At 37.9% G+C, this 18,051-nt stretch overlaps 1 protein-coding gene and 2 pseudogenes across 1 annotated transcript; 1 reads left to right on the forward strand and 2 right to left on the reverse strand.

Moving 5' to 3' along the window:
* Positions 1–810: 810 nt before the first annotated feature.
* On the reverse strand, positions 811–6,108 carry LOC137728559 (disease resistance protein RPV1-like). Its single transcript, XM_068467312.1, has 7 exons — positions 5,450–6,108; positions 4,064–5,150; positions 3,662–3,943; positions 2,693–3,535; positions 2,225–2,617; positions 1,574–1,956; positions 811–955 (listed from the first exon to the last, which is right to left on the reverse strand). The coding sequence occupies exons 1-7, from the start codon at positions 6,100–6,102 to the stop codon at positions 811–813; spliced, it is 3,786 nt and encodes a 1,261-aa protein (XP_068323413.1). The 5' UTR covers positions 6,103–6,108.
* Positions 6,109–6,875: 767 nt separating this feature from the next.
* LOC137728560 (protein RTF1 homolog) lies at positions 6,876–8,834 on the forward strand (annotated as a pseudogene).
* A 1,214-nt stretch (positions 8,835–10,048) lies between these two features.
* Positions 10,049–17,093, reverse strand: LOC137728561 (disease resistance protein RUN1-like; annotated as a pseudogene).
* Between the last annotated feature and the right edge of the window lie 958 nt (positions 17,094–18,051).

Consider the following 18,051-nt stretch of genomic DNA (forward strand, 5'->3'; position numbering starts at 1 on the left):
CAAACTGATGTTCTTTGTAGTATATATGATGGATGACTATATGCTATTTATAACATGCTTTTACACACTTCTTTATAGTATAGATGATGGATGACTTTATACTATGAAGATGTTTGGAGATATATGTACCTATGTTTGGAAAGACTATGTTTAATGGTTTTGTGTCTATCTAGTGGTCACTGTTCTGCCAACGGGGGAGGGATATGGTAGTTGGTTGCTGGCCGAGAGAAATAATCTCTGGCTTCAGGCCGAGAAACATGGAGCTGACATTGGGCCGGGATATATTATTATTGGATACCACTATTTAGCCCACTATATTATAGATATGTTTTATGAAAGGTTTTATGGCATGCTAGGGTTTCGGAAACCTATTACATATTATGCTATTGATGTTTTCATAAATTTTTGAGGGTTAGAATGTTGATAACTGTTTCAGTATTATATATATATATATATATATATATATATATATCAACTTGGTCCACTCATGTTTGTTTTGCGCCCCCCTTAGGACTTAGAATTGAGGCGTACAATCTTGACGCGTTAAGGCACTTCCGTTTTAGCATCTTCGAGTCCTCTCGGTGTAGGACCCATTCTCTTATTCATTAAATTTTATATTATTTTCTTTTTAGTGTTCTAGATTAGTTGTATGCTCTGAACATGTTCTTCATTTGCATAATCATTGTATTTTAATTCATAACTTTTATTTATATTCGTTGTTCTCATGCATCCTAATATGGCTTAGTCACCTTCGAGTATCGGCCAACACGTGCCTACCCTGATATTCGGGGAATATCAGTGTCGGGCGTGTCATAAACAATATAGATTCCTGATACCATTAGGAATTTCCTTTAAATTGCAGCCACCAAGACGTAATTTTCTTAATGCGTGCATGCCCATTAACGAAGGAGGTAACTTCAAGGGCCTGCTGTAAATATAGAAACTGAATATTCCTCTTTCATTCAATACAATGAATAATTACAACAATGTTTATTATATATACTTGTGGGCTTTCTTGCAGATTACACTAATGCCCTTAGCCAAACTAATAATATACAAAACTCTCTAACAAACTATAACTAACTCTTAACAACAATTTTGATAACTAAACTTTAGCTTCTTTAGGAAATACCTTTACTGGAAACTCTAATCACATCATGAAGAAGAATCGAAGTGAATTACCTGAAGAAGACATTGTCAATGTTTCATGAAACTTTTCTACTCACATGAGACCTTATATTCTTATGGTGGTAGAACCCTTTATCGTAGAATGATATCTCTTAGTGAGCAGGGAGTTCCTCCATATATAGTGCCAATGGCAGCCAACTTCCAACTATCGTGAAAAGGTGGTTTATGTCCCGTTGCACTAATTCCCGATAAACATGAAGTAGTGGAGTTGTGCTATTGTGGGAGAGGTGGTTATATCCAGTATTCAGAATGTGTTACCACAATAATAGGACATTAGCTTATTCACGTATTTAAACTCTTATAAAATTGTATTATCGACATATATATTTACAACTTCTCCATTATCACAACTAGTTAAGTCCAAATAGGTTTTTTACAAGACCACCTCAAGTTACGCAAAGAGAAGTACTCGAGCTTCTCCAGTTGTAAGGTGGAAGATGGTACTTTTGTTATGGCCGTCTCATCTGCAAGAAGTGTTCTCAAGGATGCCGTTTCTCCCAAGTCCTCAGACAAGATTTGGAATCTTGAACATCCTATAAGAACAAGAACTTCAGTAGTTTTCAACTTGTAGAAACTTCTCGGGAGATCGTTAAGCATTTTGCAGCTTTCCAAATTTACCAAAGCAAGACCCTTCAGATCTCCAATCGATTCGTGAACATTACACAATCTCTTACAATCATTGAGTATCAATTTAACAGGCTGGGAGCCTGGGAGTTGCTGCTCAAGTCTTTTCTGCTCTTCTCCTTTTGGAACTCCATTCTTGTTCGCCTGTGTTACTCAGTTAAACGTCAATCTTTTGGAAGGTCTATGAATTGTGTCGTCATCATAATCATCATCATAATCACCATAACCATCATCATCAGAATTAGAATCATCATCGTCATATATAATCACCACAATAATCATCATCATCAGAAGCAGAATCATCATCATCATAATTGAAAGATAATTTGTAGATGGCCTCATCATAAGGGATTGAACCCTTAAGAAAAAATGAAGATTCGAAGCTAATAAGTTTGTCAGATACTAGACGTACCCCTGTTTTCGTCACCCTGATGAGCTCAGTCTCACTGTCTTGTACTTGGATTTGTACAATAACATGGACACAGTCGCCGCCCTCCAAATTGAAGATGACGTTTGGAACATGTCCTATCCAAAGGTAATCTTTAAAGCGAACAGGTGCGTAGAAATCGATTATCGAGGCAAAAATGCAAGTGCACTTGGTATGGTTAATAACAAAAATGTAATTTCTCAAAAAAGGGTTCAACTCGTAATGACGAAAACCGATGCACACAGCCAACGCTTTTAAATTACAACCGATTTCCTGAGGCACTTGAAAATAGACTTGGTCACCATTGTTGTTGACATGATTGAACCAAGTCGGAATATGCTTTCCTAGAAGAGAAATATATCCACAACCAGTCCATCCCTGTAGATGTTCAACAGGATTTGTATAAGTAATCTGTGTGAGAGAGAGAGAGAGAGAGAGAGAGAGAGAACGAGCCTGTAGTGTGCTATCCTTGAGTAGGAATTTAGTGATTCTGTTGTGCGCTCGCATGCCAAGTATCATGCCCGTGTTTAACATGCTATCCAAGCCCCGAAACTCAATGAGCTTGGGGCAACCATCTAGAGACACCACTTCTGGCCTTCCCGGTAAGTTTGGCATTCTTTCTAGTGCAGTGCAGATATTCATCGATAGGTAACCCAAATTTGGTGGTAAATCATCAGTGATTTCAACCAGGTTGCTGCAAAAATCCAAGCTTAGTGTTTGAAGCTTGGAGAGGCCACTGAAGCTTGGAAGGCTATGGAAACCATTGCGGTCCAGATTTACCTCTTCTAAAGAAGATAGATTCCTGATATCGCTAGGAATTTCCTTTAAATTGCAGCCACTAAGATGTAATTTTCTTAATGCGTACATGCCCATTAACAAAGGAGGTAACTTCAAAGACCACCTCAAGTTACACAGAGATAAGTACTCGAGCTTCTCCAGTCGTACGATGGAAGATGGTATTTTTAGTATGGCCGTCTCATCTGCAAGAAGTGTTCTCAAGGATGCCATTTCTCCCAAATCCTCAGACAAGATTTGGAATCTTGAACATCCTATAAGAACAAGAATTTCAATAGTTTTTAACTTATAGAAACTTCTCGGGAGGTCATTAAGCATTTCGCAGCCTTCCAAATTTACCAAAGCAAGACTCTTCAGATCTCCAATCGATTTGTGAACATTACACAATCTCTTACAACCTTTGAGTGTCAATTTCTCAAGATTTGGGAGTTTTGAGAAGTCCGGCGATCGTGTTAGGTCATGGGAATGGCTGAGATTTAGAATCTTCAACTTGTCAAGCAACTATTAGACAAAACCAAATTGAAAATCAAAATCAAAATCCAAAAAGAATATAAAGAGAGCATGATGTTATGCAAAATACCAGAAGTTAAAAAATTATTAATTTGGTTGAGGTTACATAGTACTTACCCCGGAATCCTCACAAAGAACTTGTTTGAGGTTGCTATATCGCATGTCGATAGCAACTATATTTGGTTGACACAAGTCTTTTGGTATGAACTCTAGAGAGAATCCACGCCAGCACAGCCATTTTAATTTTTTGGAAAGATATTGATATCCTCCTGTGAGTTGAACGTACTTGCGTTGGAGCAATCTGAGTCTCTTCATATTTGTAAATGCCTCAGTACTGAAAGTAGCCTCTTCATCAAGACTCGGCAAATTCAAAGCCAGTCCTTCAATTTCTTCAGTTCCCTGCTAAATAAGTGAAGGTTTTGCATGCAAAAAAGTTCGATTACTTACGTATATATGCTTCTCTTCTATATTTCTATTACTTACACATTTGACATAAAGTTCGATTGGTAAAGTACTTACAGATTTGTCTATCAATAAATCTTTTACGTCTTCAGGATACCAGAGTCTACTCCGTTTTCCAGGATACTTAGGATTTTCTGCACGCACGATTTCTCTTCCCATGTCCCGAAGCAAATCATGCATCATCAGCTTGTTTTTTCTATTAACAGTTACAAGGCATCGTTCAAGGAGGACCTTGATTCCTGCCATTGCGGAAAAGCCACAACCATCCAAGATATACGTGACATCATTCTTGTCCATTCCAATGAAGAAACAAGATATATCGCAGAATATCTCCCTCTCATAATCATCATTTAGTCCATCGTAGCTTATTTTTAGCTGTTCCTGAATTTTACCAAGAGGAATTTTTTTCAATTTATCCAATGTACTTTTCCATTCTCCTATGCTTCCTTTGAACAGGGTAAAGCCTAAAACTTGAAGAGCTAATGGCAGTCCTCCACAGTAATCGACAACTTCTCTTGCGAGGTTCAGATATTTTCTAGGACAACAACTACTTCTGAAAGCATGCCAACTAAAAAGCTCAAGAGCTTCTTCTTGTTCCATTCCTTGTGACCGATATATCAAATCAACTGCAAATTCATTTAACACATGTTCATTTCTTGTTGTTATGATAATTCTGCTCCCCAGACCAAAAGAGTGGCGATTTACAACTAATTCGTCTAGTTGCTTCACATCATCTACATCATCCAAGATGACAAGTACTCTTAAGCATCGAAATCTTTTCCCTACCAAGGCGGTCCCTTTGGCAATACTGCTTACTTTTGTCTTAGTTTGCAAGATATCAGAAAGAAGTTGGTTTTGCAAGTTAACTAGGTTCTTTCCCCTCATGTTTTCAAGGAAACTCTTACCTTCAAACTTGTCACAAAATTGGTTATAAATGGCTTTAGCAATCGTTGTTTTACCTATTCCACCCATACCTGAAATTCCAATCATGCGAACATCATCTGAATCTCCCACACCTAAATAATTACTTATATCTTTAACTCGAGATTCTATTCCTACTTGGTATTTCACTACATTTAAGTATTTGTTGTTCAGCTTCGTACTGACTTCATTAGTAATCATCCGGATAAATTTTGCTTCATTCCTGGCATTAGTCAAGTTGAGAAGGAAAACTAAGATTGTTATACAAATACAAGACTAAATAATAAAACTAAAGCATATTATTAATCACGAGTACTATGGATTTTCAAGGCAAAATATATGTTAACTAATTTAAGCTGCGCTCACGAAGTTTGGCTGAATCAAATCTTTCATTGCCCTTAATTTTGTTGAACTTCTCAAACATTCATAATTAAAGAGGCCTAATATTGAAAAACAGTACATAATAGTACAGGATGGTGAATAAATTATGTAAAATAAAATGAAAGAGAAATTAGTAAGTACCCGTCCAAAGTGTTATTGAGAACCCAGCCAGACAAATTCGAAGCTTCAGTAAGAGCAGTCCTCCACCTTCCTGCCTTCTTTTCATCTGTATGTTTCAGAAACGATTGTGCAAAACTACCAGTCTGTTTCCTGACATGCGAAGGATCAACGTCATAGAATATCGGCAAAACTAATTGCCCCAGCGTTGTTTTACACTCCATGATCTTAACCAGCTCCTCGAGGCACCAGCTGGAGTCCGCGTACCGTCTTGAGAAGACAATGATAGAGATCCTAGAACCCTGAATTGCCCGCACAAGTTCGGTAGTTATATCTTCACCTCTTCTTAGTTCTTCGTCATCAATAAAGGCGTTGATTCCAGCCTTTGTTAATGCTTCATGGAGGTGGCCCGTGAAGTTTTTACGTGTGTCTTCACCTCTGAAGCTTATGAACACTTCGTAGAGTGAACCTTTCAAGAAGGAGAAAGATGAGGAGGAGGACAAGGAGGCGGAGGATGATGAAGAGGAGGCTTCATCGGGGACTGAGATGTTCATTTGGTGAAAGACAAGGCCGATGGAGAAGAGGAGGAAGACGAGGACAGCAAAGTGGTAGGACTCTAAGCAACCACATACCAGCACCATGATTGACAGCGCCACTAATTTCCGCCAGTTATCCATTTCTTTGATTTTCTTTAGGATAATTGAAATGGATATATAACACACAGCTAGCTCGTCCGAAGGTTGTTTGGTGAATGGCGATTTTAACAATAAAGTTCGATTTTAACAATATGGATTTTAACATTTACAAACTGACATTTGTGGAAGTTTCCTTCTACATTTGATCTCACGGCAAGACTTGTTGATGGATGACCCGTTGACCCATGCTCTTTATTAATTGTAAAAAAGAATTATAGAAAAAAAACTAAATATAAACAAAAGCAAAAATATCCAACTGATAATGTTTTATAAATTTAGTATTTTGTATGATGATTTTGGAAGGATTGAAGGCACCAAGGATGGTGATGTTTGCACAGAAATATAGAAGGGAATATCGGTTAAAAGAGCTGCTGTGAGCTGCTCCTAGACAGATATATAGGTGTGTGTGTAAATTAAGAAGAAAGAAAGAGTGAAAAATTAACTAATATTGTAGCTAACAGAATAGACATGATCACCCTGGTGCCGTATACCCGATTGTCGCGAGGGTCTTGGTTCGTGCTGTAGATGCCCCTACGCCCAAGATTTTGGAAATGCCAAAATCAGATACATGCGCAACCATATCTTCATCAAAAAGAACATTGCTTGGCTTAATGTCACAATGAATGATCGGCATTGAATAACCATGATGCAGATACTCCAATGCTAATGCAACATCCACAGTTACGTTGAGTCTTTGCAGCATGTCCAAAAAACAGTTGTGAGAGTGCAACCATTTCTCAAGGCTTCCGTTAGGCATGTATTCGAGTATCAAAGCGTTGAAATCAAAACTGGAACAACGTGTGCTGATTTTGATGAGATTTCTGTGGCGGACATTTCGCAGTGTTTTACATTCAGTATCAAAAGTCTTGGAAGCTGCTTCTGGTCTGTGTCCATGTTGAATACCTTGATAGCCACGTTATCATTGAAAAGTATTGCTTTGTACACATAACTGAAGCCTCCTCCGCCTAGCAAGTTGCTCTCATCGAAAAAATTCCTGGCAAGCAGAAGTTTGTGGTAGGAAAACGGATGATGCATCCTCGGGATTTAGTACTTTGCTTTGCCTTCCTATGATATTTTTTTCCTTGCAAGTACACAAACTAGTAGCAGCATTATTGACACAGTTGTTGGCAGTACAATCTTCAATACACGCAACTGACCTCTCCTTGCTTTCGCAGGTTTTCTAGTGCAGGCTGGGACATTCAATCTAGCAGTGCCATATAGTGCTTTGTTAATCATAAAAGATTCAGCTGCAAAGTTGGACCCCTTTTTGGAATTTCTCCTTCCATACTCTCAGGTTCGTTCATCAGCTAGATTTGCTGACAGGGCAGCTGTCAAGGATGATGCATTGAATGAGTTACGAGCAAAACGTTTGAAGAAGCAATACCCTGAGGCTCACCGCAAGTTGAAAGATGCTTCTGGAGGAGGAAGTTCAAGCTATCGAAATTTCTCACACCTGAATACAGTGGGTCGGAGTAGCTCTGGTCAGAGTGACAGTGATAGTAGGTCTCGCAGTGAAGATGAAGGATCATCATGGGATGACGCAATGATTGACAGTGACGATGAAAGGTCAGAGGGACTAACTTTTGATGATATAATGGAGATTACCATTCGAAGGTCAAACTTGCAAAGTGGTTTATGAATCCGTTCTTTGAAGAGTTAATTGTGGGTTGCTTTGTGAGGGTTGGAATTGGGAGGTCAAAATCTGGGCCTATCTACAGGCTCTGCATGGTCTGGAATGTTGATGCTTCAGATCCTGATCGACAGTACGAACTAGAGAACAAAACCACACATAAGTATCTAAATGTTGTTTGGGGCAATGAGAACTCTGCTGCAGGTGGCAGATGGCTATGATTTCCGACTTTGCGCCACTGGAGGAGGAGTTTAAACAGTGGGTTAGAGAGGTGGAGAGAAGTGGTGGCCAGTTGCCAAGCAAAGAGGATGTGTTGGAAAAGGATGATGCCATAAAAAAAAAGAACTCATTTGTGAACTCAGCCATAACTGTGAAGCAGATGATACAGGAGAAAAAGTCTGTTTCGTCAAGGCCATTAAACATTGCGCTTGAGAAGAACCGGTTGAGGGAGTTAGAAGTTGCAAAAAGTAAGCAAGATGATGCAAAGGTGGAGAAGATTCAGGCAAGATTGCAGCAATTAGCAAGCCGACAATGACAGGGGAAAGATATTAGGCTTGCTGAGATGAACAGAAAAAACAGGGTTGCAAAAATAATTAAAACCTAAGAATATAGGTTTGAAAGCGGGGGGAGGCCAATTATGATCCTTTTTCAAGATGGACTAGGTCAAAGAATTACTGTGTCAAAGACCGGTGAACAAAAAGGAGAGGCAGACGCAATTGCCGAGGCTGATGAAGCCTTGGCAGATATAGAAAGTAACGGAACAGCAGTGGTGGGAACAGTATGGGCATGTATGGCAGCTACTGCGGCGGCTCTGGAAGCTGCAGCTGGTGCGAGGAAGCTGATTGATACGAGTGCTCCTCTTGATTTTGGAATAGAGTCAAATCTAAGGCACAATTCTGAGCTGCCAATGTCAATGGCCGCTCTTCAAAAGTTTGGCGTGCCACAAGGAGCTCAGGAAGGGTTCCTGACAAGAAAACAGCGAATAGAAGCAACAGTTGGGTGTCGAGTCCCAAAGAATGACGGGCAGAGGCATGCACTGACACTTACAGTTAGCGACTACAAGAGAATAAGAGGCCTTCTCTGAAATGCGCTAGAGCCCGAATAACAGCCACAGAGGCAATGACAGAGTCAGCATGGTGTTATTAGTTGTCCTTGATCCCAACAACTTCAAAATCCCCCATGTATATTTGCTTGTATATTGTATTTGACTCCTATAAACAGTTAAGACAAACTAAATTACAACTTCCTCCTCCTACTTCTATTTTCTTCTATTATATCTGTCATCCTATTCTCTCTTGTATGAATACTTTAGTTGAAAAAGTCTCGGTAGTCATCAACATTACTTCACAATATTCTGCATCTACCCTCGACAAACCTCTATAAATAATAATAGATGTCGACATATGTTGGCATAACTTTAGGCATATGTTAATAAGGATTGGCAAATGCCTACTAGGTACTAGACAAAATGGCCCTATAAAGGTTTTTTGATTGATATTATGACCCCATTGTGTAAAAATCCTGGTTACGCCACTGCACAGAGGCGATATAGACATTATCTTCACCAACAAACTGAAAAGGTGGTGCTGGTCTTCAAAAGTAAAAGCTTTAGGGCTTGTTTAGATGTGCTTTTAAAATGGCTGAAAGCGCTTTTAAAGAAAATATTTTTGGGTTCCAAAACACTTTATGTGCTTTTTGCAAGAAGCACCAGTTATGTGTTTTTTCCAGGAAGCAATTTAAGTGCTTTTCCAGAATTTACTTGCATCAAAAGCGCTTTCAATTATTTTAAAAGCACATCTAAAGCACTTCCAGGATTTACTTGCATCAAAAACACTTTCAGTTTTTTCAGAGAAATCACAAAATGCAGCTTGTGGGATTTGATATGTAGAACCTTAATAAGATCACTGTTGTTTCAATAATAAGTCATAAGTTTATACAATTTCTTTTCGTCATTTTCTGGATGGATGAATTCGGTGTGTTTTCTCGAGCGCTGCCGTACAAAATTGAAACTCAGTGTTGTTTTTGTTGATACAAGCGATATTTGAGGCGGCGCAGGATCTTGGGTGAAACAATAAATGCTCGTTCATTGTTGGCATATCTCAAGTACAAAAAGTACAAATTAAAAACAAAATGTTAAACGACCACTCACAGTCCCTAAATAACAACAACGAGAGACTTATGAAAGTCATATCTCAAGCGTTAAACGACCACTCACAGTCCCTAAATAACAACAACGAGAGACTTATGAAAGTCATATCTCAAGCGTTAAACGACCACTCCCAGTCCCCAAATGCTCGCTCATTGAAGACATATCTCAAGTATTTCTTTTTTAAATTTCTTTTTTAAATGATCGTCAGCGTCGTCCTTGTCGTCATCATCATCATGATCGGCATGATCATCATCATCGTCATCGTCATGATCGGCATGATCGTCGTCATTGTCATGATCGGCATGATCATGATCATCATCATAAAATTTGTTGATGGCCTCATCATAAGAGATGGAACCGTAATGAATAGACGAAAAGTTGAAGTTCATACGTTTGTCAGATACTAGACGTACCCCTGTTTTCTCCACCCTGATGAACCCAGTCTCAGTGTCTCGGGCTTGTACAATAACATGGACGGAGTCGCCGCCCTCCAATTTGAAGTCGTCGTTTGAGAAATGTCCCATCCAAAGGTATTCTTCCAAGCGAGCAGGCGGATAGAAATCGGATACATCGGCATGAATGCAAGTGCACTTGGTATGATTGATAACAGAAATGGAATATGTCAAAGGAGAGTTCAACTTATAAGGACGACAAGAGAAGCACACAGCCAACGCTTTTAACTTATAACCGATTTCATGATGCACTTGAAAATAGACTCGGTCACCCTTCTTGTTGACAATATTGAACCAAGTCGGAATATGATTTGCTTGAAGATAAATATATCCAGTACCAGTCCATCCCTATAGCATGTTCAACAAGATTTGTATAAGGTATATGACATTGAGAGAGAGAGTGAGAGAGAGAGAGAGAGAGAGAGAGAGAACCTGTAGTGTGCTATCCTTGAATAGGAATTCAGTGATTCTGTTGTGCGCTCGCATGCCAAGTGTCATACCCGTGTTTAACGCCCTGTCCAAGCCCTGAAACTCAATGAGATTGGAGGAACCATCTAGAGCCACAACTCTCGGCCATCCTGATAAATTTGGCATTCTTTCTAGTGCAGTGCAGTCATTCATACTCAAGAGACTCAAATTTGGTGGTAAATCATCAGTGATTTCAACCAGGTCTTCGCAACCATTCAGGCTTAGTCTTTGAAGCCTTGAGAGGCTACTGAAGCTTGGAAGGCTATGGAAACCATTGCGGTCCAGAAGTAATGATACCAAAGAAGATAGACTCCTGATATCGTTAGGAATTTCCTTTAAATTGCCGCCACTAAGATCTAATTCTCTTAATGCGTGCATGCCCATTAACGAAGGAGGTAACTTCAAAGACGACCTCATGTTACGCAGAGATAAGGACTGAAGGTTCCCCAGTCGTGCGATGGAAGATGGTACTTCTGTTATGGCCGTCTCATCTGCAACAAGAGTTGTCAAGGATGACATTTTTCCCAAGTCCTCAGACAAGTTTTTGAATTCTGAACAACCTTTAAGAACAACAAATTTAGCAGATTCCAACTTATAAAAAGTATTGGGAAGATTCTTCAGCATTTTGCAGCCTTCCAAATTTACCAAAAATAGACTCTTCAGATCTCCAATCGATTCGTGAACATTAGACAATCTTTTACAACCCTTGAGTATCAATTTCTCAAGATTTGGGAGTTTTGAAAAATCCGGTGATCGTGTTAGGTCATGGGAATGGCTGAGATTTAGAATCTTCAACTTGTCAAGCAACTGTTAGACACAACCAAATTAAAAATCAAAATCAAAAACCAAAAAGAAGATAAAGAGAGAATGATGTTTTGCACAGTACCAGAAGGTAAAAAAAAATATTAATTTGGTTGAGGTTACTTGGTACTTACCCCGGATTCCTCACAAAGAACTTGTCTGAGGCTGCTATATCTCATGTCAATAGCAACTATATTTGGTTGACACAAGTCTTTTGGTATGAACCTTAGAGGGAATCCACGCCAGCACAACCATTTTAATTTTTTGGAAAGACATTGATATCCTCCTGTGAGCTGAATGTACTTGAGTTGGAGCAATCTGAGTCTCTTCATATTTGTAAATGCCTCAGTGCTGAAACTACCCTCCTCATCAAGACTTGGCAAATTCAAAGACAGTCCTTCAATTTCTTCAGTTCCCTGCTAACCAAAAACAGGCTCGAAATATGAGAAGGTTTTGCATGCAAAAAAGTTCGATTGCTTACGTACACATATATGCTTCTCTTCTATTCCTTACGCATTTAACATAAAGTTCAATTGGGAAAGTACTTACAGAATTGTCTATCAATAAAGTTTTTACATCTTCAGGATGCCACAACCTACTCCGTTTTTCAGGATACTTGGGATTTTCTGCACGCACGATTTCTCTGCCCATGTCCCGAAGAAAATCGTGCATCATTAGCTTGTTTTTTCTATTAACAGTTACAAGGCACCGTCCATGGAGGACCTCGATTCCTGCCGTTGCAGAAAAGCCACAACCATCCAAGATCTGCATGACATCATTCTTGTCCATCCCAATAAAGAAACAAGATATATCGCAGAATATCTCCCTCTCATAATCATCATTTAGCCCGTCGTAGCTTATTTTCAGCTGTTCATGAATTTTTCCAGGAGGAATTTTTTTCCAGTTTATCCAATGTACTTTTCCACTCTCCTATGCTTCTTTTGAACAGGGTAGAACCTAAAACTTGAAGAGCCAATGGCAGTCCTCCACAGTAATCGACAACTTCTCTTGCGAGCTCAAGATAATCACTAGGACAACACTTACTTCCGAAAGCATACCAACTTAGGAGCTCAAGAGCTTCTTCTCGTTCCATTCCTTTCGCCGGATATATCTTATCAACTGCAAATTCTTGCAGCATATGTTTGTTTCTTGTTGTGATGATAATTATGCTCCCCGGGCCAAAAGAGTGGCGATTTGCAGCTAATTCGTGTAGCTGCTTCACATCCTCTACATCATCAAATATGACAAGTACTTTTAAGCGTCGAAATCTTTCCCCTACCAAGGCGGTCCCTGCAGCAACACTGCTTACCTTTGTCTTGATCGTTTGTAAGATATCTGAAAGAAGTTGTGTTTGCAATTTTTCTACTTCCTTTTCCCTCACTTTTTCAAGGAAACTTTTATGCTCAAACTTGTCATAAAATTTGTTATAAACAGCTTTGGCAATCGTTGTTTTTCCTATTCCACCCATGCCCGAAATTCCAATCACACGAACATCATTTGAGTCTCTGACGTCTAAATATTCACTGATATCTAGCATTCGAGAATCTATTCCGACTTGGTAGGGTGCTACGTCTAAGTATGTGTTGTTCAGCTTCATAGTGACTTCACTAGTAATCATACTGATCAACTTTGCGTCATCCCACCTGCCATTAGTCGAGTTGAGAGCAAAACGAAGATTATTATACAACTATAAGACTAAATTGAACTAATACACAAAATTATTCATCCTGACTAGAGATTTTTATTTAAGACAATTTTCTTTGAGAAGTTTTGTTTAAACTCAGCAAACATCAAGTAAAATTTAAGTCAAAATTTAAATAAGAAACACAAACAAACAAAACCCAGCATCCCCTTTCATCCGCAGCCATTCGCCGGCGGGGCTTCCCAGTTGTGATTAGGGTAGCCTTAACAGTTTAAGCTTTATTGTATGATTTTATTAAGAGAGGACTAAGAATTCACAGTTGTATGTATAAACATGATCCGAAGAACGGAAAGGTTTTCCTTTATTTTATTTTATGTTGCAAAGATACGCACACGGATACGACGAAATGCGTCACGCCGACACAAAATATCTCAAAAGGTACGAACACAAACATAGTTAGGACATGACAATTAAAGTCTAATAAATTTAAAATAAATATTACATAAGTTTTTATATTTATGAAACCGCCCAAAATGTTAGGTGTTATAAGTTAATATGTGCCCCAAAATATCTTTAGATTAAAGGTTTTTTTTTTTTTTTAATTTATTTATTTTTTATACTTAAATCCTTGAAAAAGATTGAAATTTGATAAAAATATGGTGTCAAACTAGATATTGATAGAGTTACGTTAATGCCTGAATTCATAAAAGAAGGAATTAGTAGATACCCGTCGAAAGTGTTTCTGTGATCCCAGCCAAACAAATATGAAGCTTTAGTAAGAGCAGCTCTCCACCTTTCGACCTTCTTTTTATTTGTATGTTTCAGAAACGAATGTGCAAAACTACCAGTCTGTCTCCTGACATGCGAAGCATCAACGTGATAGAATATCGGCAAAACTATTTGCCCCAGTGTGTGTCTACATGTCATGATATGATCCAGCTCTTCGAGACACGATCTGGAGTCCGCGTACCGGCTTGAGAAGACGATGAGAGAGATCTTAGAACCTTGGATTGCCCGCACTAGTTCATTGGTTATATCTTCTCCTCTTTTTAGTTCTACGTCGTCAATAAAGGCGTTGACTCCGGCATTTGTTAATGCTTTATAGAGGTGGCTTGTGAAGCTTTTACGTGTGTCTTCGCCTCTGAAGCTTATGAACACATCATAGAGCGAACCCTTCGAGAAGGAGAAAGACAACGAGGAGGACAAGGAGGTGGAGGATGATGAAGATGAGGCTTTAGCAATCGTTGTTTTTCTTATTCCACCCATGCCCGAAATTCCATTCACGCGAACATCATTTGAATCTCCTACACCTAAATATTTACTGATATCTAGCACTTGAGAATCTATTCCAACTTGGTAGGGCACTACGTTCAAGTATGTGTTGTTCAGCCTCAAAGTGACGTCACTAGTAATCTTACTGATAAGCGCTGCTTCATTCCTGGCATTAGTCGAGTTGAGAAGCAAAATGAAGATTGTTATACAACTACAAGACTAAAATGAACTGATACACAAAATTATTTATCATGACTGGAGATTTTTAAATAAGACAATTTTCGTGAGATGTTTGGTTTAATCTTAGTAAACATCAATTAAATTTAAATTTAAATAAGAAACACAAACAAACAAAACCCAGCATCCGCAGCCATTCGCCGGCGACTTCCCTGCTGTGATTAATGTAGCCTTAACAGCTTAAGCTTTATTGTACGATTTTATTAAGAGAGGTCTAAGAATTCACAGTTGTATGCATAAACATGGTCCGAAGAAGGGAAAGGTTTTCCTTTATTTTATTTTATGTTGCACAGATAGGGACAACGGATATGTCGAAACAGGAGACTACTACACGAAAAATCTCAAAAGATAAGAACACAAACACAATTAGGACATGACAATTAAATTCTAATAAAATTATAAGAAATATTACATAAGTTTTTATATTTACATAACTGCCCGAAATGTTAGGTGTTTTAAGTTTTTGATATTTACAAATATGCCCCACAATATTTTAGATTAAAGGGTTTTTTAACTTTAATCCTTGAAAAATATTGAAATTTAATAAAAACTTGGTGTTAGACATACTAATTATAGTCCATTGATATGTCCTTAATTCAAATTAATTAATGTGTATTTTATTTAATGTTTCCCATTAAATATTTGATTTTATTAATGTACACACTTCAACTTTTTTACTTATTTTTTTTATCAAAAAAAGTTTTTTTTTTTTAATTTATTCATTTTATTTAACATTCTTTAAACTTGAAAGACTCAATTAGTGTACCTAAAATGTTAGTACCGAGTATGTACCGAAGTGTTCGTATCAAAATGTATGTATCAAATTGTATGCACCGAAATGTATTATATTAGATTAATACACCCAAATGTATTGAAATGTATGCACCAAAATGTTATGACCAAATTGTATTATACTAAATTAATGTATTAAATGTGTGTACCAAAATGTATGTACAGAAATGTTAGTACCAAAATGTATTATATTGAATTAATGTACCGACATGTTTGTACCAAAATGTATGTACTGAAATGTGTGTACGGTATACTAGAATGTATGCACTAAAATGTATTATATTGAAATATATATACCTAAATGAAGACAAAGTATATCTCGATATATTGTATAATAAAAATTAGTTTATCTAAATATTTAATATAAAATATATTGAATAAAATGAAAATTATAATTATAATATAACATAATTAATAGATCAAAATTTGGAATAAAAAGAGAGATAATTAAAACTTCTAAATATAAATTATAATTAATAATGAGGTGATTAATGTCAAGAGACTGAAATTAGATTTTGATATTTCTTATGGTTTTAGTAAAAAAGTCATCTTTATTAAGGATTAGAATGAAGTTTCCTATAAATTGAATTGTCCCAAAATGATTTTATATTTACAAAAAAGTCCCTACCGTGTCTTGACCGTGTCTGAAACTGTGTAGTCGGCGTATTGTCCAACACTCGGACACTTTGAGGTTTCCCAGTGTTCGTGGAAAATAGGTTTTATTGAATCTATAAACCGAAGGTAAATAAAGATACGTTAAAGCCTGAATTCATAAAAGAAGAAATTAGTAGATACCTGTTTTCGACATGCCATCCAGCCAAATTTGCAGCATGAGTAAGAGCAGCTCTCCACCTCGCTACCTTCTTTTTATCTGTATGTTTCAGTAACGATTGCGCAACACGACCAGTCTGTTTCCTGACATCCGAAGGATCAACGTCATAGAATATCGGGTAAACCATTTGCCCCAGCGTTGTTCTACACTCAATGATATGAACCAGCTCATCGAGGCACCAGCTGGAGTCCGCGAACCCGCTTGAGAAGACGACGATAGACATCTTAGAACCTTGGATTGCCCGCACTAGTTCGTTAGTTATTTCTTCTCCTTTTTTTAGTTCTTCGTCGTCAAAAAAGACGTTGACTCCGGCATTTGTTAATGCTTTACGGAGGTGGCTTGTGAAGCTTTTGCGTGTGTCTTTGCCTCTGAAGTTTATGAAAACATCGTAGAGCGAACCTTTCGAGAAGGAGAAAGACGACGAGGAGGACAAGGACGTGGAGGATGATGAAGAGGAGGCTTCATCGGGGACCAAGATGTTCATTTGGCGAAAGACAAGGCCGATAGAGAAGAGGAGGAAGACGAGGACAGCAAAGTGGTAGGACTCTAAGCAACCACATACCAGCACCATGATTGACAGCGTCACTAATTTCAGCCAGTTATCCATTTCTTTGATATTTTTTTACCAGCTCAGCTGCTAGCCAACCCGCTCCAGCTACAAAACAGAGAGGATGAGCAGCTGCAGACCCACGCCAGCAAATTTGTGAATAGCTTCCTGCAGCAACCCACTTGTTCGAGTAAATATGTTTTTATTTAAATATTTTAATTGTTATGTTTTTTACCGTTGTGCCTTTTATTCTATTAAGAGAATTCTAAAAATTAACACTAGCAAAAAAATGAGTGTGGCGAAATTGAGAATGTTTCGTGAAATGTGTGAGCACACGAAAAAGAATAAAATTAAGAACGGAATATCTGAGGTAAAGTAGAAGTAGCCCTAATTGAAGATAAGATAAGAAAAAGTCAGCTAAGGTGGTTTAGACATGTGAACCAAAAACCTACAAATGCTTTAGTTAGAAGATATAACTATGAGACGGAGACGTAGAGCGAAATGGGTAGAGGAAAACTTAGGAAGCTTGGAAGCAGACCTTGAGAAAAGATATTGAGTAATTGGAGTTAACGGAAGACATGACGCAAATCAAGTTCAGTAATATTTCAAGATTCATACTGACCTCACTTAGTGAAATAAGGCTTGGCTGTTGTTGTAAGTTTGGAGGGCTGTTCTTGCAAGAAATGCTTTTGACTCTGGAAACATGCAATTTGCTGTGAATTCATATTATCTGATGAATGTTGAATAAGAAGAGTATCCAAGATAACTCTAATGATCCCAAGAAGAAGAAAATAGAGCACACTCTTAAAGAAAGCTCACAAAACAAACTAATTAGCAAAGCTTTTCTTATTTAGCTCTAGGCTTTGTTTTTCCTTGGATGATATACAATGCTTGGGGACTTGGGTATTTATAGCAAACCAAATGAAAGCTACACCACACACTTAATTAAACTAAGATTTCCAACTACCACACCAAACACATTAATTGCACCTAATTATGTTGTTTTCCACACAACCTTACCTAACTTTGCAATTGTAAGCAATTACATCATCAAACTAGATATGGACTTGGGTTTTAGATTGGGTTGTGGATTACTTATTGTTTTGGGT

This window comes from Pyrus communis, chromosome 3, assembly GCF_963583255.1.
Source record: "Pyrus communis chromosome 3, drPyrComm1.1, whole genome shotgun sequence".
Taxonomy (NCBI): domain Eukaryota; kingdom Viridiplantae; phylum Streptophyta; class Magnoliopsida; order Rosales; family Rosaceae; genus Pyrus; species Pyrus communis.